The sequence below is a fragment of the Pituophis catenifer genome, unplaced genomic scaffold, assembly GCF_029215685.1.
Source record: "Pituophis catenifer annectens isolate HBS135680 unplaced genomic scaffold, rPitCat1.0.hap2 SCAF_7, whole genome shotgun sequence".
NCBI classification, from domain to species: domain Eukaryota; kingdom Metazoa; phylum Chordata; class Lepidosauria; order Squamata; family Colubridae; genus Pituophis; species Pituophis catenifer.
The window spans coordinates 6,463,497-6,485,228 of record NW_027256887.1 but is presented as its reverse complement, the minus strand read 5'-3'; the positions used below and the strand labels follow the sequence as shown (position 1 = coordinate 6,485,228).

General features: G+C 41.3%; 1 protein-coding gene across 1 annotated transcript in view; it reads right to left on the bottom strand.

The window, feature by feature from the left end:
• Positions 1–9,906: 9,906 nt before the first annotated feature.
• The window catches only part of RELN (reelin), a 290,109-nt gene continuing 278,283 nt past the window's right edge, over positions 9,907–21,732 (bottom strand). The window contains exon 62 of the mRNA XM_070947738.1: positions 9,907–11,041. Within this exon, the coding sequence (XP_070803839.1) occupies positions 10,942–11,041 (100 nt within the window). The 3' untranslated portion in view covers positions 9,907–10,941. The remainder of the gene's footprint in view (positions 11,042–21,732) is intronic.

The window sequence follows — 21,732 nt, the reverse complement described above, 5'->3', positions numbered from 1 at the left end:
TAACCAGCCGCCGAAGCTGCTGCAGCTCGCCTGCTTTTTCCTCGCCCTCGGATCCCCGGGGAAACTCTTGGCCACGCCCACTCCGCTGGGAGGCTCCGCCCACCGTTCCGCCTGCCCGAAAGGTGGGGGGGTTGGCAGGCGTGGTGGGCGGGGCCGCGCAAGCCCCGGAGCAAAGGCTGCCGGGAGTGGTAGTTCGCCCTTGGATGAGGGAAGGCCCGCCCTGGAAGCAACATTTTGCATTTTTTAAAACCCCCCCCTCTTTTTTTTTTATTTCAAGAAAAAAATAGGGGGTATATTTGGAGGCTTTTGGGGTTTTTTAGGGCTTTTTCTAAAGGGGAAGGGGGGGATGTTTGGTGGAAGCAAAGGGCTGCTCCGGATTGACACAAATGAAATCCTTTGACCGAAAGGATCAAATTTTGCAACGAAATTTCATTTTAATGCAGGGTGCATAAAAAGCGATGGTGTTTTTTTAATTTTTTTTTTAATCGGATTTTTAAAAATTTAAATCAGTTTTTTTTAATTTAAGTCAGATTTTTTTTATTTAAATCAGATTTTTTTTAAAAAATTTTTTTATCAAATTTATTTTAATAAAATACTTTTGGAGCCGTCGAAAGATCATTTTCTATTTAAGATGCATTAATAGTTGAGTTTAGGGATTTAAATTGTGATTTAAATCCGGATTTAAATTGTGATTTAAATCGGGATTTAAATTGACTTCATTTAAATCAAATCCACCCTTGTTTTAATGTATGGCAATTGGCGTACATTTAAATAAAGTTTTAATAAAGGGACAACAAAGTTATTCTAAAAGTCGAAAATGAGAGCTGGATGTTGCAACGGGTTTCTTTGGAAGGGGCAGGAAGGGTGTTTCTGCTTTTACCTGGATAAACATCCATTTTTTTTGCAACAGGTGAATACTGAGCCAGTTTATGCTTCCTCGCTTGTTAATACCTGATGAGCTTTGAATAAAATTGGCCAGCCAGGGAGAAGAAAGTGGTATCAAACTCCTGATCTTTTATCTACAGGTAGTCCTCGATTTACAACAGTCCATTGAGGGACTGTTCAAAGTTACAATGGCACTGAAAAAAGTGACAGGATCATTTTTCACACTTACGGCTGTTGCAACATCCCCGTAGCCACGTGATCAAAATTCGGACACTCGGCAATGGACTCATATTTATGATGGTGGCAGCGTCCCTCGGGGTCACCTGATCCCCTTTTACGACCTTCTGACAAGCAAAGTCAATGGGGAAGCCAGATTCACTTCATAATTGTGTTATTAACTGAACGACTGCAGTGATTCACTGTGGCAACACCATGATCGTAAAATGGGGGCATATAACTCTCTTTAACTGCAATGCTTAACAAACAGAAATGTTGGGCTCAGTTGTATGGTCATAACTTGAGGATTACCTGTAAATACATTCACTCTTCCTACAACGCTTGCTTTATTGTATAATACCTTCTTTGTTGACAATATTTCTTTGCAGATTTCATTCTGCTGGAAAAAATGTCCATCTGGGTTCAGTTCCAAGGGAAGAGAAAGACACTGGAAATATGGTGGCTGACTGGAAAGATGGTTTTTAATGGTGGACAGGACCACATGGTTTGAGATCCTGGGCAAAAAGGGAAAAGATGCTGAGAGTGTCTGGGTTTTATGCCCTCTCTGGGCTTTCGAATTTGAGCTTGTATTCTGATTGGTTGTCAAGACTCCCATGGGGCCATGCAGGGGTAACTTTGTAGGTTGTCTGTGTCCCGGGCTTGGTTGACTCTTGCTGGGTGATGATGTAACGAAAGGGCTTTGGGAAATTCCTACTATGGCTCTGCCTGAAGGAGGTAGATCTTTGTTATGTGGAATAGACTGGCCCAGGCCTTAATGGCCCATTGACAAAGGTGTGGGGGGGTGAGTTTCTGCCTCTTTTTTAGGGGAAATATTCTGCCCTTTTAATATTTCCGCAAATATCTCATTTTCCTAGGAGAGGGGTGGGTGCTAACTTCCCACAATACCCAGAAAGCATCTTTTAGCAAAACTATTGCTCAGTACAGCAATTCACACTTAACAGAATTAAGTCCTCCAGAATTTCAACCTCTTTTTTTATAGTGCGGTGACTATAAATGATCCCTTCCAACTTTGTTATTCTCTTATTCTTCTCCATGGCACTTTGCTGTGTGCTTGAAGAGGCTCTTGGCTGGTGAAAGGGAGACGTTTAAGTATGGAAAACAGAATTAATATATTGAGAAATTCTTCTGTATTTCTGAATCAAGCAAGGCCACACATGTTGTTGTGATTCATTTGCCCAACATACCTTAACGTCTCCATCCTGCTTCAGGTAGCATGTCTCTACAGGGCTGGATAATCTGTAAAACGTGCTACCCATTTTAGAGCTTCTCAATCATGGAGATGATATTTTTGAAGAATATAGAAAAACATTCCAATTTTAGGATTATTTATTTGGTAGGCCCCGCGTGCAAGCATCATCTGCTTTAGTCCCTGGTAAAGGAATTTATTCTGGAGGGTTTAATTCAGATTAACAGAGTTGGAAGGGACCTTGTAGGTCATATAGTCCAACCCCCTGCTCAAACAGGAGACCCTACACCATTTCTGACACATGGCAGTCCAGTCTCTTCTTGAAAGCTTCCAGGGATGAAGCTCCCACAACATCTGAAGGCAACGTCTGTTCCATGGGTTGATTGTTCTCCCTATCATAAAAATTCTCCTTATTTCCAGGTTGAATCTCTCCTTGTTCTACTTCCATCCATTATTCCTTGTCTGGCCTTCAGGTGCTTTGGAAAATAGCTTGACTCTCTGGACAGTTTTTGGCAGTTGGCGTGGGTGGAGAGGCAGGCTTGAGATAATATCCATGCTCCAGGGCATGAATGAATAACACTCTGGAAGGTAGGCTTACAATACAGAAAGATCTTGATCATTGGTGAAATCTGAACCGGATAGGTTGTAAAAAAATGCTTTTAAAAGTAAAAAAAAAAAAAAAATGCTCTGACGATCAGGCAGCTCAGTTGGGATTGTCAGAGCCTTTTTTTTACCTTTTAAAAGCAATTTTTTCACAACCTATTCGGCCGAATAGGTTGTAAAAAATGCTTTTAAAAGTAAAAAAAAAAAAAAAAGCTCTGACGATCATTTCACCTTTGATCTTGACAAATTTGAACATTGGGCGCTATCTAACAAAATGAAATTCAATGGTGAAAAAAGTAAGGTTCTACATTTAGGCAAGGAAAAACCAAATGCAAGGTACAGTCTATGTGGTACCTTGCTCAATAGTAGTAACTGTGAGAGGGATCTTGGAGTCCTAGTGGGCAACCATTTAAATAGGAGCCAGCCGTGTGCAGCAGCTGCCAAAAAAGCCAACACAGTTCTAGGCTGCATAAACAGAGGGATAGAATCAAGGTCACGTGAAGTGTTAATACCACTTTATAAGGCCTTGGTAAGGCCACACTTGAAATACGGCATCCAGTTTTGGTTGCCACGATGTAAAAAAGATGTGGAGACTCTAGAAAGAGTGCAGAGAAGAGCAACAAAGATGATTAGGAGATGATTGGAGACTAAAACATATGAAGAACAGTTGCAGGAACTGGGTATGTCTAGTTTAATGAAAAGAAGGACCAGGGAAGACATGATAGCAGTGTTCCAATATCTCAGGGGCTGCCCCAAAGAAGAGGGAGTCAAGCTATTCTCCAAAGAACCTGAGGAATGGGTTCAAACTGAGGAAGCAATGGGTAGAAACTAATCAAGGAGAGAAGCAACTTAGAACTAAGAAGGTATTTCTTGACAGTTAGAACAATTAATCAGTGGAACAGCTTGCCTCCAGAAGTTGTACATGCTCCAACACTGGAAGTTTTTAAGAAGATGTTGGATAACTGTTTGTCTGAAGTGGTGTAGGGTTTCCTACCTAAGCAGGGGGTTGGACTAGAAGACCTCCAAGGTCCCATCCGACTCTATTATTCTATTCTAATGTAGCACCTGGTGAACCTCCATGGATTTGAGAATCACTATATTACTGATTCATAACAGCGCAACTTTTGCAGGTGAAAAATAACTTTCTCAGTGTAGTTCTGAAAATTCAAATACCACGTAGATTCAATGGCAGAACATGAGTTTCCCGAAGTTCAATTTGAGGTATAAAACTAGGAGTTAATTTTCAACCAGGAGTTAGGAAATTGCGGCTCTCCGAATAACTATCTACAGGTATCGACAGGTATATACCAACATGGTTGATTTTACGGGTAGTTCTTGAATTACAACAGTTGATTTAGTGACCGCCCGAAGTTATAACGGCACGGAAAAAAACTGACCAATGACCATTTTTCACACTTACAACCGTGGCAGCATTCCCATGGTCACCTGATCAAAATTTGGATGTTTGGCAATGGGTTCATATTTACGACGATTTCAGAGTTCTGGAGTCATGTGATCTCCTTTTGCGACCTCCTGACAAGCCAAGTCGAGGGGGAAGCCAGATTCACTTAACAACTGTGCTACTAAGTTAACAGCCGCAGTGATTCACTTAACAATCATGGCAAGAAAAGTCATAAAATGAGTCAAAGCTCACTTAACAAATGTCTCCCTTAGCAACAAAAATTTTTGGGGTCCATTGGGGTCGTAAGTTGAGGATACTAAAACTCTCATGTCTGTAACCTTTAACAGATTTACAGAGTTGGAAGGGACCTTGTAGGTCAGTGATGGCTAACCTTTTTGCCATCGCGTGCCAAAAGTGGGGGGAGTGCGGTGGGGTCACACGCACGCGTGCCCACATCCATAGTTCTAAGCGCCCTGCCCCCCCCGTGCTCCCATTTTTGCCACATGATGGTCCGGTAGGCCCGTTTTTTGCTCTACCCAGGCTCCAGAGCCTTTCTAGGAGCCTGGGGAGGGCAAAAACAATCTCCCCCCACCCCCCCAAGGCCCTCCAGAGGCCAGAAACAGCCTGTTTCCCGATCTCTGGTAGGCCCAGAAAGCCCAAAAATCAGCAGGCCGGCGCGTACATGCACAGTACAGCTGAGGTAGGGTAACGCTCGCGTGCCCACCAATATGGCTCCACGTGCCACCTGTGGCACGCGTGTCATAGGTTTGCCATCACGGCACTAGACCAATCACTAGGGAATGAATGTAAATTAGTTTTGAAGTGATTTTTTTCCTCAGCTCTAGCCTCTCACCCACATGAAAGAACTGTGAGTTCAAGGTAAATAATGTTTATATTAAACACACTGCGTAATATTTCATGTACTACGGAACTTCTGGTAGGAATGACTTTAAAAGTCCTTTTACAGGAGGTCCCATTTCCCCACCCAAACTCTCAGGCAAAGTCATGTTTATATTAAATACACTGGCTGATGTTTTATGTCCTTCTGAGATTCTGCTAGGAGTGAATTTAAATGATTTTTGAAGTCATTGTTAGAAATGTCTTTGGAAGAACTGGAACTTCAAGGCGATTAATGTTATAATAATTACATTGGACGATTGTATCGAATGCTTTCTCTGTAATATCAAATTCACAATATACGTGCTATTTGGTTTGGCTGCTCTGCAAGTAAAATTAAACCCAAGAAATGTTATTTATTTTTTTCTGAAACTACAGTTATTTCTCTTTATATTAGACAGAACACTATAGCTATTCTATCAATCTTGGTATGAAGTGGAGAATGTAGTAAGCCTTCTCAATCCCTCGGTTTAAAATTGTGAGGGTTTAAAGAATGGACAACAGAATTAAAGGTGCCTTGAGAGACTCTTCTTTATTGTCATTGGCATCGGGTTACGAAGTGTACACTATTTTACTACGCTTGTGTAAACATCACAGGTGAAGGGGTGGAAAAATGTCCGGGTTTTAATATCCATGCCTCTAGCTCAAAATGTATGTCTATAGAACAGAGAATAACAGAGTCGGAAGGACTCAAGCAGGAGGTAATATATCATTCCAGCCAGTGGTAAAATCCATTTTTTTTTACTACCGGTTCTGTGGGCGTGGCTTGGTGGGCGTGGTGTAGCTTGAGGGGCGTGGCTCGGTGGGCGTGGCAGGGGAAGGATACTGCAAAACCTCCATTCTCACCCCACTCCAGGGGAAGGATACTGCAAAATCCCCATTCCCTCCCCATTCTGGAGCCAGCCAGAGGTGGTATTTGCGGGTTCTCCGAACTACTCACAATTTCCGCTGCCGGTTCTCCGAACTGCTCAAAATTTCCGCTACCGGTTCTCTGAACTGCTTAAAATTTCCGCTGCCGGTTCTCCGAACTGCTCAAAATTTCCGCTACCGGTTCTCCAGAACCTGTCAGAACCTGCTGGATTTCACCCCCCGATTCCTGCTAGCTGTCCAATCTCTTCTTAAAAGGCTCCTGTGATGGAGCAACCCACAACTTCTGAAAGCAAGTTGTTCAACTGGTTAATTACTCTGACTGCTCAGGAAATTTCTCCTTAGTTCAAGGTCACTTCTCTCTTTAATGATCTTCCACCCGTTACTTCTTGTCCTGCTCTCAGGCGCTTTGGAGAATAGTTTGAACCCCACCCCCCTTGGTGACAACTACCGTGTTTTCCTGAAAATAAGACCGTCTTATATTTTTTTGAACCCCAAAATAAGTACTTGGCCTTATTTTTGGGGAGGTCTTATTATTTTGCGGCGCATGGAGCAAGACAGAGCTCTTCTTGCCATCTTACCTGATTTCCAGCTCTGTCTCCCTAACCAGAGGAAGTGGCGGGGACAGGCTGCGCATGCGGCTAAATATTTTTTGGGAGGGGTTATTTTCGGGGAGGGCTTATTTTAGTGCATGCGCTCAAAAGCCTGATTGGGCTTATTTTTGGGGAAACACGGTAAAACAGGGGTCTCCAACCTTGGCAACTTTTAAGACTTGTGGACTTCAATTCCCAGAATTGTGGCTGCAGAATTCTGGGAGTTTAATTTAATTTAATTAATCATATTTCTATGCCGCCCAACTCCCAAGGGAGTTGAAGTCCACAAGTCTTAAAGTTGCCAAGGTTGGAGACCCCTGACCTAGAACACGATATAGTGCTGCAAATATCGATAATATGCATTTTTGGGAGCTGCTGGTGTCATACGCATCACCAGTGGAAGCAGGAAATCTTTCTGCTTTACAGGAAGTAAAATGTCTAAACAGGTTTTTTTTTTGTTTTTTTTTAGAAGTCAGCACTGTCATTTGGAAACGTTGTCTTGGCAAGCTGCGGGCCCTGTGATGAGTAACGCTCAGCAGACATCTTAACACAAAAGAAGAAATAGAGGCATATCTGATTGCATTCATTGTTTCCGCTGCTCCTGCCCGCTCCTATCACTTTCTAAACAAATGGAAGGGCAGAAGGTAATTAAGTAATGGCTTTATAACCGGGCTAAGCCGTAGATGTTGCAATGCAATGAAAGTCAGTACATTCCTCTCTAGCACTCTCGGTGTACATTGCCAAATGTTAAGTGTGTTCTGATAGATATCTTAATATTACAAAATGTGCTGCTTAACACATTTTAGGAATCACAGAGGAGAAGTTCACCTCTGCTCTGCTTTCTAACAGCTAGAAACTTCAGGAGTCACAAGGTAAATTTGTTTATTGTCTATCTTTCTGTCTATCTGTCTATCTATCTATCTATCTATCTATCTATCTATCTATCTATCTATCTATCTATCCTCTATCTGTCATAGATACATGACAGATAGAAGGCATATACATCTTTCACATATCTATTTATCTATCTGTCTGTCTGTTTGTCTGTCTTTTATCTATTACATAACTATCACATATCTATCTATCTATCTATCTATCTATCTATCTATCTGTCTGTCTGTCTGTCTGTCTGTCTTTTATCTATCACATAACTATCACATATCTATCTATCTATCTATCTATCTGTCTGTCTGTCTGTCTGTCTTTTATCTATCACATAACTATCACATATCTATCTGTCTGTCTGTCTGTCTGTCTGTCTGTCTGTCTGTCTTTTATCTATCACATAATTATCACATATCTATCTATCTATCTATCTATCTTTCTGTCTGTCTGTCTTTTATCTATCACATAACTATCACATATCTATCTATCTATCTATCTATCTATCTGTCTGTCTGTCTGTCTTTTATCTATCACATAACTATCACATATCTATCTATCTATCTGTCTGTCTGTCTGTCTGTCTTTTATCTATCACATAACTATCACATATCTATCTATCTATCTATCTGTCTGTCTGTCTGTCTGTCTGTCTGTCTTTTATCTATCACATAATTATCACATATCTATCTATCTATCTATCTTTCTGTCTGTCTGTCTTTTATCTATCACATAACTATCACATATCTATCTATCTATCTATCTATCTATCTATCTATTTGTCTGTCTGTCTGTCTTTTATCTATCACATAACTATCACATATCTATCTATCTATCTATCTATCTATCTATCTATCTATCTATCTATCTATCTACTATCCTCTATCTGTCATAGTTGATAGATACATGACAGATAAAAGGCATATAGATCTGTCACATATCTATTTATCTATCTGTCTGTCTATCATCTGTCTTTTATCTATCACGTATCTACCTACCTACCTACCTACCTACCTATCACGTAACTATCATATCTATCTATCTATCTATCTATCTATCTATCTATCTATCTATCTATCTACCTATCATCTATCTGTCTGTCTGTCTGTCTATCTATCTACCTACCTACCTACCTACCTATCATCTATCTATCATCTCTCTATTTGCATCCCACCTTTATTATTTTTACAAGTAACTCAAGGCAGCAAACAACTCAACATACCATCGTCCTTCCAGCCAATTTCCCCCACAACAACGCTGTGAAGTGGGTTGGGCTGAGATGGATTGGCCCAAAGTCACCCAGCTGGCTTTCGTGCCTAAAGCAGGACTAGAACTCACCGTCTCCTGGTGATTGGCCCAAAGTAACAGTAACAGAGTTGGAAGGGACCTTGGAGGTCATCTAGTCCAACCCCCTGTTCACGCAGGAGACCTATACTAGGGATTGGAACCGCCGAACTGCCGACTTTTCTGATCGACAAGCTCAGCGTCTTAGCCACTGAGCCACCTAGCCAGGCTAGAATTCACAGTCTCCTGGCCGAAAATCACCCAGCCAGCTTTCATGACTAACCGAGGACTAAAACTCACATTCTCCTTTTCTTGCCTGGTGCCTTAACCATTACACCAAACTACCTAGTTCCAATTTAAATACCATGCAAGTATTATTAATTAAATTGTTTTATGATCTGTCTCTATAGACACACTCCCAATTTCACCGCACTTAAATGTTTTTTAGTTTACCTGCACAGATATAGAACGACTGAAATTTGCTTGTGGAGAAAAACGTCACACTCCATTTGCTTGTGGAGAAAAATGTCACACATGGAGCAGTGGGATGTTTCATTTTCTATGGAGATGCTCAGTCATCCAGGTCATGGTTGTCCCAAAGGTGGTTTTTTCAAAAGGCAACTTGACTTAGTTTTTGTTTTTTCCTGAAGACATTTCACTTCTCATCCAAGAAGCTTCTTCGGTTCTGATTTCTGATAGAACTTCTGACAGAACTTCTGACAGAACCGAAGAAGCTTCTTGGATGAGAAGCGAAACGTCTTCAAGGGGGAAAAAAAATCCAGTTGCCTTTTGAAAAAAAAAAAACCACACCTTTTTTTGGGGGGACCTTTTTTTTTGTCACCTTTGGGACAATCAGGTGTTTCCAATCATAGGATCTTGCTAACATTTCCATTTTTTCTGAATTGTAGGCTTTTCTCTTAATGCAAATTTCCTCATCAACGTATAGCTGTAAAAAAAAATAATAACCAGGTTTTTTTCTGAGGTAAATTCCACTCCTTTTCCTTGGTATAAAATTGTGAGGTGGGGGGGAAAAAAACCATCATCAGCCTTAAATCATTGGTTGACATCTTTATTGAAGCATTGAAGTTTAGTTGATTCCTTGTAGAGTGAAAGTTTACAGACAGTTAAAAGAGTTGTGGGGTCATAAATTGTGTTGCCGGTGGGAGGTACAGGCAGTATCCAAGATACGGAATGAAACCCCCCCACCCTCAAAAAAAAAAAAAAAAAGGAAACAAACCACAAAGAAACACGAAGAAGAAAACGTTCCACTGTTTACAAATCACTCCATTACTACAGAGAGCAAATGGCAGCTACTGTAAGTAACGCATCCGCGGAGGACGGCTGTACTTTTCAACAAGGAAATAGGAGCTTCTGTTTCGGTGACGGGTTACCACAAACAATGATTAACAGGTAGACAAGGAGAAGGAATGAAGGACATCATGGTCTCGTACAATGGCTGTTGAGATTATATTTGTTTGAGTCTGGCGTTTCTTTGCTTTGTGTAAGTTGTGCAGGTGTCACCTGCAAAATGTCCTGACGTTTAACGCAGTGCCATCGTGCTCAAGTCGCAGAAGAGGATACAAAGAGGACGAGAATAACTTAATCATATAAAATATGATACAGAGCCAAAATACAGTGCATTTAAATACTGAATTGTACTTAATATCGTAGTTTTCGGACGTTAAATATTAAGTCTTTTTTTGTGCTTACGCATTTGTTTTTCTTCTTCTTCTTCTTCTTTTTCCTCCTGTTCAAAACAGTCGCTTTACTTCCAATACTGCCACTGTAACTGGTATTACAACAGAATCACAATTTTTTTTTTTCACAGACACAACAACATTCAAAAACATTTACCTATGAGAAAAATAAGTCGCTTCCCATGAGGATCACAGTGCGGAAAAAACAAAATAGGGCGTAACTTTCTGCCTTGAGGGAGGCTTTCAAAATATACCTCCAAGAAGGGAAAGGGTGGGATGTGCGTGTGGAGAGAAAAAGTCCTCGTAAATCAAATTTTCAGGGTTGTTCGGTTGTGGGGGGATTGAAAGCAAAATGTCACAGGTCGGGAAAGAAGGAGGGGGGGGGAAAGGAAAGTCATGTCTTGCTCTTCACGGGGACCGCCTGAGAAGTGAACGTCGTCTTCTGTTGTAGAAATGCCTGAGCCCATGTTGCCGTGAAAAATTCATCATGTAATTTTGTTTGCGAGTGCTGCACAACGGAAAGAAGGGCGGGAGAGAAGAGTGTCACTGGCTTTTGACCGCGAGTTTGGCGTTCACAATTCACAACGCAAAGACCCCGTGCAAATCCTTCGACCCCAACACGAACGTGGCCTTTAAAAGGGATTCCTTTAAGACAAGGGAGCTCCACGGCTTACAACCATTTGTGGAGCGACCGTTCCCAGGGACTGAAACGGCAACGAAAGAAAGGGACCTAGGGAGTGGTGGGCTGCAACCGGTTCGGTGATCGTGTGCATCGTGTGCGCGCCTAACACGCTTGTGCGCAGCGTTCAAAATACAGCAATTTGAAGCTCAGCTGCTTACCTTTTAAGGCAGCCCCAGTAAGTAGAACAGGGGAGGCGCGAAAATCAGCTGTGCTGCGCGAATCAGCTGAGCCAGAAAGGAGGAAATATAGGACAGGATAGGGTGGGTGGGGACAGCTGATTGTCGGAACTACAGATTCACCCGAACCAGTCTGAACCGGCAGCAGCTCACCACTGGACCTAGGATTGATTTTCACACTTAGGACCGTGGCAGAATCCCCCCATGGACGCCCGATCAAAAAAATTGGGTGGATGTATTTATGACTGTTGCAGGTCATGGGATCACTATTTGTGTCCTTCCCAGCCGTCTTCCGGCAAGCAAAGCCGTGATTCCCTTTTAACGACACCATGATTCACTTAACAACGGTGGCCGTTCGCTTAACAATTGTGGCAAAAAAAAGTAAAATGGAGCAAAATTCACTTAACAACTGCCTTAGCAGCAGAAATTTGGGGCTCAATGGCGGCCATAAATCAAGGATTATCTGTAAAATTCTTATCATTCTGTTTTATTACCCATTTATTGAGTTCTTATGCTACCGTGTGTTTCAAATGACACTTCTGACCTGCTGTGACTCTTTTATCAGTTATGTTCTTTGAGCTGAACTTAAGCAAGCTAATTTCTTCAAATTTAAATATGCTGCATTTATAATTAACCCTTGCTGGGATTTCACTGCAATTCATTTTTTTTTTTTAATTTGATTTATATGCCGCCCTTCTCCGGAGACTCAGGGCGGCTTACAATGAGTTAAGCAATTTCAGAAACTGAGCAAAAGCTTTTCATCGGTTATCACCTCCTGACCTCAGATCTAATGATTGCAGATTCATTCATACAGATTCATGGTTGAAACATACTAGGGAATAAATCAAGTTGCTAAAGAGAGAGTGAAGTATAGGGAACATAAAAGAATAGGGGACTAAATATATAATGGGCAAATAATGATGCCCAACATTAAGCTACTTACTTCTACCCTCCAGCCTGACTTTGGAGCAACACATATTGATTTAATTGTAGTTACTGTAGGTTGGTGGTGACTGGTGCGGTGGCCTAGAGGTGGAGCTCTCGCCTCACAATCAGGAGGCTGTGAGTTTGATCCTAGGTAGAGGCAGATATTTCTCTCTCTGGACACAATGAGAATGTATCTGCTGAATAAAACTCCGCATTGGCAACAGGAAGGGCATCCGGCAGTTCAAACACTCTGCTAGCTCCATTCAGTTGCCCAGACTCCATCCTGCAGGGGATTATGGGGGTCGTTAATTGACGATGATTGACTGTAGGCTGGTGGTAACATTGATGTTTGCACAGTGGTGAAATGTAAAATTTGTTACTACCGGTTCTGTGGGCGTGGCTTTGTGGGGTGGGGTGGGGATTAATGTGACTGGGTGGGTGTGGCCAACTTTTTTTTTTTACTTTTTTAAAGCATTTTTTTACAACCTATTCGGGTGAATAGGTTGTAAAAAATGCTTTTAAAAGGTTAAAAAAAAAGGTTCTGACGATCGCGCGCCATAGCTGTGATCGTCAGAGCCTTTTTTTACCTTTTAAAAGCATTGTTTTACAACCTATTTGCCCGAATACCGCTTCCGGAGAACCGGTAGTAAAAAAATGCTAAAAAAATAAATAAAAAAAAAGTTCCGATGATCAGGCGTCTCGCTTAGCTGATTGTCAGAACTTTTTTTTTTTTTTTTTACATTTTTTTACTACCGGTTCGGGCAAACCGAATCGAACTGGCAGCATTTCACCCCTGTGTTTGCAGTTGACTTAAGTAGATACGTTCTAAAAATCGGCAGCAGCTATCACGACTGAAGTATTTTCTACATTATTCGTAGGCATCCAGTTTTAAAAATCTCACTTTATTTATTTAGTTGTTTGGGAAATGGCCCAGGTAGATACACAGGTAATCCACAATTTACGACCACAATTAAACCCCAAATTTCTGTAGCTAAGCGAGACATTTGTTAAGTGAGTTTTGCCCCATTTTACGACTATTTCTTGGCATGGTTGTTAAGCGAATCACTGCAGTGGTTGAGTTAGTAACCCGGTTGTTAAGCGAATCTGGCTTCCCCATCGGCTTTGCTCATCAGAAGGTTGCAAAAGAACATCACACAATCTCCAGGACATTACGACCGTCATAAATATGAACCAGTTGTCAAGCATCTGAATTTTCATCATGTGACCCACAGGGATGCTGCAACGGTCGTAAGTATGAAAAACGGTCATCGGTCACTTTTTTTCAGCGCTGTTGCAACTTTGAACGGTCACTAAACGAACCGTTGTAAATCGAGGACTACCTGTCAAATCAACCTTTGCTGAAATTATGGCCGCAAAAGTTAATTCCTGCGCCATGCAGCCTTTTAGCCTCTAGATGGCAGTCTAACCCTGCAACTGAGTGGCCAATTACAGATTGGCTGAATTCTGTGATCTCTTCAATGTGTAGTAAAACCTATCCTTTTCTCAAGACATTTGCCATACTAAGAACTCAGATTTCACCTTTATACCCACTTGTGTGCAATGCAGTCTTATTTTAAGCTACAAATGAAAGTGGCACTCCCTAGTTGACTTAGCAGAGGATAAAGGAAAGACATTCTGAGATCAGATTCAGATCTACAGTAGTAGCCAAAATTGTGGGAACCTTTTGGGAAAAGTGTATTTTTGAGGTTGGATGGCTAATAACACCAATTTTTGTTTGGAATTTAAAGATAATCCTATTCCACTACTGGAATGGCCTGGGAATAGCCCAGACCTTCACCCAATTGAAAATCTATGGAGCCGACTAAAGAAACTGGTTAGTCAGAAGCGACCCAGCAATAAAACCCAGTTAATAGAAGCCATCCTTCAATCTTGGTTTCACGTGATAACAGCTGCAGAACTAAAAGACTTGGTTCCCTCCATGGGAAGACGTTGTAAGGCCGTCATTCAAAGGTTACCCAACTAGGTATTAACTGACGTGGTGATAATTTTTTCATATCTCGTTTTTTCTGATAATTTTTGTATATCTCATTTTTTCTACGTGTTTCACTTTTCTTCTTTATGCCATAACTGCCATTCTAATAGCAGTTCCTTCATAAAAGTTATTGCATTACATCCTTGATTACATTATCTTTCCATTGATATATAATTTTATGGTATACTACTGCAAAAAAAAAGTGGTGTTATTAGCTTGTTTTAGAAAATACACTTTTCCCCAAAGGTTCCACAATTTTGGTCACTACTGTACATCTCTCCTGCTATAAACTAACCTGTTCTCCACTAACAGACCCCCATGGGGACCCCCAGAGGAATTTTTGGAGTATTTGTAAATCGAAATTCTCCAGTCATAGGATAAACTGCTGGCTAACTCCTAGACAGGTGTTTCTCAAACATGGTGACTTTTAAGACCTGTAGACTTCAACTCCCAGAATCCCCCAGCCAGCCATGATTTTAATTAACATTTGCAAAACAATCCTCTTCAAAATTAGTGAGGTAAGTAAGAAAGTAAAACTCTATTAACAGTCATGGACCAAGATCAAAATAACTAAACTTTAGTGTTGGCTGAAAAGTCAGTAACATTTGTAAAAGGTAACAGTAAAGGTTCCCCTCGCATGTATGTGCTAGTCGTTCCAGACTCTAGGGGGCGGTGCTCATCTCTGTTTCAAAGCCGAAGAGCCAGCGCTGTCCGAAGACGTCTCCGTGGTCATGTGGCCGGCATGATTAAACACCAAAGGTCCACGGGACGCTGTTACCTTCCCACCAAAGGTGGTCCCTATTTTTCTACTTGCATTTTTTACCTGCTTTCGAACTGCTAGGTTGGCAGAAGCTGAGACAAGTAACGGGAGCTCACCCCATTACGTGGCGCTAGGGATTCGAACCGCTGAACTGCCGACCTTTCGATCGACAAGCTCAGTGTCTTAGCCACTGAGCCACTGCTCAGTGTCACCACACAGTAACATTTGACCATGTGCTAATTTTGTAGATTGAGGGGTCTACACCAATGAAGAATGTGCAATTGTATGTAACTACTAGATCAGGGGTCAGCAACCCACAGCTCTGGAGCCGCATGTGGCTCTTTCATCCCTCTGCTGTGGCTCCCTGTCGCTGGACGGCGCCACAATTTTGAGAGGAGCTTCTGGTTGGGGGGGGTAAAGCATGGCGTGCCAGGAGGAGACTCTATGGCAAGGGGCGGGTTTTTCGGTTGGCTCCACAATTGATAGGACTTTCGGTTAGGACAGGTAGAGGAAAAAGGACACCGCACTAGGAGGAGACTCTATGGTGGGGGAACCGGACTTCCGCTCGGCTCCAGAATTGAACCGGGGGACTCGTTAGGACCTTTGTGGCTCTTTGAGGGTTTAAAGTTGCCGACTCCTGTACTAGACCATCTGCAAAAGGGCTGAATTGCAGGCTGAACATCTTGGTATCTTTTGGACGGAAATGTGAAACCTGCTCAGGGTTAAATTTAGGTCTTCTAATCTCGGGGACCTCTGTGTATGAGCAAGCCACACTTGCAGGTCTAACAAAGTGGCATTACTTTGGAAATATAGCAGGATTCGACTCCCAGCTAAATCCAGAGAAGAGAATTGGCAAGTCCAATTTCTGAGTTGGGGCACCTTCCTTAAATGCTTCTATTTGGCCAAAGATATCTGCAGATGTTTCTTCTGCAGTCCTTTGTCATTGACAGAATAAATATTACCAACCGACTGACTGATTGGCAACACAGCTACTTTTCTGCCTCCTGAGGGAAGGTGTCAAGACGTCCAAGCCGTCAATGTACCACTCAGGGTACTGTGTAGGGGCTACTACTGCATGTGCAGCTCTATCAGCTCCCGTGGTGGCACAGTGGTTATAATGCAGCATTGCAGGCTAATTCACTGCTCACCGCCAGCAGTTCAATCCTGACCGGCTCAAAGTTGACTCGGCATTCCATCCTTCCGAGGTGGGTAAAATGAGGACTCAGATTGTATAATCTCAGGTGTATAAGTCTTAAGTGCCATTGCTATCTAAGCCGCGGTGGCGCAGTGGTTAGAATGCAGTATTGCAGGCTAATTCACTGCTCACCGCCAGCAGTTCAATCCTGACCGGCTCAAAGTTGACTCGGCATTCCATCCTTCCGAGGTGGGTAAAATGAGGACTCAAGATTGTTGGGGGCAAGATGCTAACTGTGTAAACCGCTTAGAGAGGGCTGTAAAGAACTGTGAAGCGGTATATAAGTCTCCGGCTATTGCTATTTTCGGAGCATGAGGAACAGGGGGTCTATCGTGAAGAGGGAATAGTGGGCTTCCGTCAATTTTGGGGCGAAAATATTATGGAATTGGTGTTCCACTACCTTCATCGCAGGTGTTCTTTTGACCTACAGCTTCCTTGGTCTCTTAGGCCTGTCCTGACCTCTGCTTAGCTTCCGAGGTCAGAGAAGGTCAGTCAGAAGAAGCCTGTTGCTGTGGTGTACAACAGATAGATTCTAAATAATTTCTCTGATGCAGTTGACTTCTTATTGCTCTCTTAATCTGATTCCTCTCCTTTGAAAGTGAGAAATCCCATTGTTTTCCTTTTGAATTTCGGTAAACGTCGGACAGATCCAACCCAACAGCTTTCAAAACGTATTGCAAAAATTCCAATTATTTGACATGCAGGTATCTAGAGCCCCAGAGCAACTCAGAATCACGATTACCCTTCAGGTAAGACTTTCAGGGAAAAGAGAGCTGGAGTTGGCCAACTTCAGCTTTAAACGACAATATCAGCATTAAGCGAACGGAATGACAATTGCGAAGATGGGGGCTGCACTGATATTGCAGGAATGAAATCACTTACCTTACTCTAGTGTAAAACCAATGACAGCAAATAATGAAATACAACACAAATTAGAAAATGTATTTCAATGCATGCAGGACTGTGATTAGTCATAAAAGCTTGATGAGGTTTAGAGGCAATATAGGATCTTTCATCTCTTTTGAAAATAAAAATTGAACAAATTACTTTCCGGTTGAAAGAAAGTAGATCTCTGTAGTCGCAATCATTCAAATCCTTTTTTATAACCACGTCTTATATTATATTTCAGAAATAAGACTTATAATATATAAAAAAAAGTTGCACAAATAATGGGCAAGCTAGCACAAAGCTGCAAAAAATGTAACATTTTTTTTCTAAGTTGAAATAAGTAATATCTAATATATATATATATAGAATAAATAATTATTTTGGATTATATATCAATTATATACGATTCTGGACTAAAGAGATGAAGCAAAGGAAGATATGCATTTACATGAACGTACATTACTACTGATAAGATATTTCAAAAAGATCTTTCCCCAGAATTTTTGCAATCACTTAAACCTTTAAAATTCTTGTGCCAAAAGATATGATTTTTTATCATGAAAAGCATGGTGACGACGTATATATATATCTAAAGATTAACGGCATGCCTCTTATTCAAAATATTGTGATTCCAGCATTCAGTTTCATGACAAATAATATAAAAAATATTTTGGAGCTTGGTCTCAGGTTTCTGTGCAGTTCATATTTTGGTGCAATTGCAATTACCGTTAGGAATGGGAAATGAAACCTCAGCTGGTCTGTTAATCTCTTTTTGTCTTAATAAAGATATTAAGCACAAATATTTACATTTTATATTGAAATACTTCTAATGGAAATAATCAGAAAGGAGTGCTGGCATCTTCTCTTAAGCAGGCAGGGTGTGGTTTTTCATTAGGGAAGGACCGACATGCACAGCGAGTATCACTTTTGATTGTAAAACTTTTTACAGAATAGATACACAAACACAGAGAAGAAATAATTTAGAAAAAAGGAGGTGTTTCTATAGATCAGGGGTGTCAAAACTCAAGGCTGGTCCTGGCCTGCGGAGTGCTTAGATCTGGCCTGCGGGGCCACCCTGGAAACAACAAAGGACTAGTCCGTGGTGCCTCCGCCGGCAAAAATGGAGATCGCGAGGGCTGCTCGTGGTCCTCCCAGGCTCCGTTTTTGATTGCGGTGGCCTCCTGCAGCCCTCTGCCAATGAAAACGGAGCTCAGAGCCTCAACGAGTGATGTCGAGCAGTGGTGGGTTGCTACCAGTTCGCCCTGAATTGGGCAAACCTGTAGCGGCAGTGGCGGTAGGCTCCGCCCACCCACCCAGATGCTTCTACACATGCGCAGAAGTGTCGCGCATGAGCACCCACGAGCAAACCGGTAGTAACAGGTTTTGAAAGCTGCCCCTGATGTCGAGCCAGCCACCACCCGGGCCACATTCCCCGGCCAGATCCCCTGCCCCCCTCCCCGAGGTCAAACATAACCCTGATGCGGCCCTCAATCAAATCGAGTTTGACACCCCTGCTATAGATGACTTGCAGGTTCCCATTACTTTAATCAAAGTGATGAAAGCAGGGTCTTCTCATCCTGCTCCTAGCTCCACCCCTTTGAGATATGCGGGTGATGTCACAATGCCGTATACAAGAGAGGAGGGGCTTGCATTGCAATGGCGGGATGCTTGCTTTCATCAGGCTGATTTGTTTGGCCCCACCCCCACCCCGGGGATGCCGCTGAGTATTTGTTTGTAACGTTAAAGATACAGTAAGCTAAGTATACCGCTAAAGAGCTTTCTCCAACGAACTGTTCTGCAATCAGAAATGCATTTAAAATAAAATCTCTTGAAAGCCTCTATAATTTTAGTTTAAAAATTAACTTCAACAAATCAGCCATCAATCCTACTTAAATATGACTTAATGCAATGTTGGTTCCAGGCAATTTTCTTAATTTTTTATTAGCAGAGCTGGAGGATATTACTAGATATTAGATTGATCAATTGCCTTCTGTCTATTTATCACGGTCTGTCTTGTCTCTCTATCTGTCTCTCTTAGTTATCTGTCTGTCTGTCTGTCTGTCTGTCTGTCTGTCTGTCTGTCTGTCTATCTATCTATCTATCTATCTATCTATCTATCTACCTATCTATCTATCTAATCAATCCATTCATCCATCTATCCATCCATCCATTGATGCATCTGTCTGTCTGTCTGTCTGTCTGTCTGTCTGTCTGTCTGTCTGTCTGTCTGTCTATCTAATCTATCCATTCATCCATCTATCCATCCATCCATTGATGCGTCTGTCTGTCTGTCTGTCTCTCTCTCTCTATCTAATCTATCCATCAATCTATCCATCTATGTCTGTCTGTCTGTCTGTCTGTCTATCTATCTATCTATCTATCTATCTATCTAATCTTTCCATCCATCGATCCGTCGATCCGTCGATCCATCGATCGATCCATCCATCCATCCATCTTTATCTGTCTGTCTACCTATCTATTTATTGTCTGTCTATCGTCTATCTATCATCTCTCTCTCTCCCTCTCCCACCCTCCCTCCCTCCCTCTCTAATCTCTTCTAAGAAACATGCCTCAATTTGAACTCTTGAGCCCAAACTTCATTTGTAAGAATACTAGATACTTATTTGTTAAATCAGAAAAATGTTGAACATGTTTAAAAGATACATAGCAAATGGTAATATATTAACTCTTTTGCTTGGTATTTTGAATAAGGTTGTTTCTAACTTTTCTATAATGGTTATTCCACCCCCTGCCCCGAAAGCTGAGAACCAAAGTTGATTCAACTGAGGTATCCAGTCAAAAATGGAGGCCTGTTTTACTAGAGCCCAACATTCTAAAGATTCTAGCTCTAATTCACATTCAAAGCCCATCCCAGATAGTCCTTGACTTATGACCACAACTGGGTCCAGAACGTCCATTGCTAAGTGAGGTGGTTCTTAAGTGCCCAATGTTATGACTGTTTTTGCCACAGTTGTTAAATGAAACAGATGGTCGTTAAGCAAATCCAGTTTCCGCCATTGCTGGTTGGAAGCCAGCTGGGAAGGCCGCAAATGGCGATCATTTATGAACCTGGGATGTTGCGACCATCGTAAACTCATGTTGCCAAGCGCCATGTCCATGGAGACACTGCAATGGTCGTAAGTGTGAGGACTGCTCACAAACCCCATTTTTCAATGCCGTTGCAACTTCTAACGGTCACTAAATGAAGGGTTGTAAGGCCAGGACTACTTGTACTAGAAAATCTCAGCCGTAGATAATATTTCTCTCTTTTTTTAAAAAAAACCCTTCTATGGCTATACAATCCTGTGGACAATCTGCCCTGTCCTTTTTGTGTGTGTGTTGGTGCGAACGTGACAAATTCAAAAGAACAAGTCTCTGGCGTTACTTGAACCTGTGGCTCAAAAGTTATTAGAAAAAAGAGTTGGCACCACCCGCTCGAACATTCTGTATGTCTTTTATATGGCCCTTCTTTTTCTTCTCTTTACCTATGTTTAGATTAGTCTGGGAAGTGGTCCAAGAGATGGAAGAATAGAGAGGATTGTTAACTGCAATCCAAACCGTGTTCCTGACTGATAAAATCAATAGTGAACCACCTTACGAGCCCGCTGTGATAATTGTCTCTGACTCATCATGATCTTCCGATCCCAAATTAAAAGATAATAATAAGCTACGCTGCAAAATTACAAGAAGTGAATTGCATTCCAAGGCTGGCATACGTGTCTCTCTCTCTTTCTCTTTGCCAACCTGTTCTATTGGGATAAAAGCAACAGATAAAATATCAAGGCATGATAGGCAAATATTTTAAGGCAGACAAAGTTGAACAAAGCAGTTGCTTTTATCCCAAAAGCACGATGCGTTTTCCTACAATTTTTGTATTGTTATGATAAACTCTGAAGCTCACTTGGGGTTGCGTGGTAAGCTGTATAAACTGAATAAAAATTTATAGATAGCTAGAGATACAGGGCAACTGAAAAAAAAATTAATCTCTTTTATAATGTGTTTTAGAGACAGAAAGAGACAGAGAGTGCATATATCACCGAATAACTTTAATCTGTTTTATGATGTGCTTTAGATAGATATAGATGATAGATGATAGATAGATAAGATAGATATCGATCAATAGACAGATGATAGATAGATAGATAGATAGATAGATAGATAGATAGATATACAGAGAGAGAGAGAGAGAATGATAGATAGGATGATAGATAGATGATATCAATAGATATAGATGATAGATAATAGATATCGATCAATGGATGATAGATAGATAGATAGATATAGATGATAGATACAGAGAGAGAGAGATGATAGATAGATGATAGATGATATAGATATATAGATGATATAGATGATAGATATAGATAGATATAGATAGATATAGATAGATAGATAGATAGATAGATAGATGATAGATAGATATAGATAGATAGATAGATGATAGATAGATAGATGATAGATAGATAGATATAGATGATAGAAAGAGAGAGAGAGAGAGATGGGGGGGGCAAGCATATAACTGAATAATTTTAATTTGTTTATGATATTTTTATTTTAACCCAAACTAAAGGGCTCTTT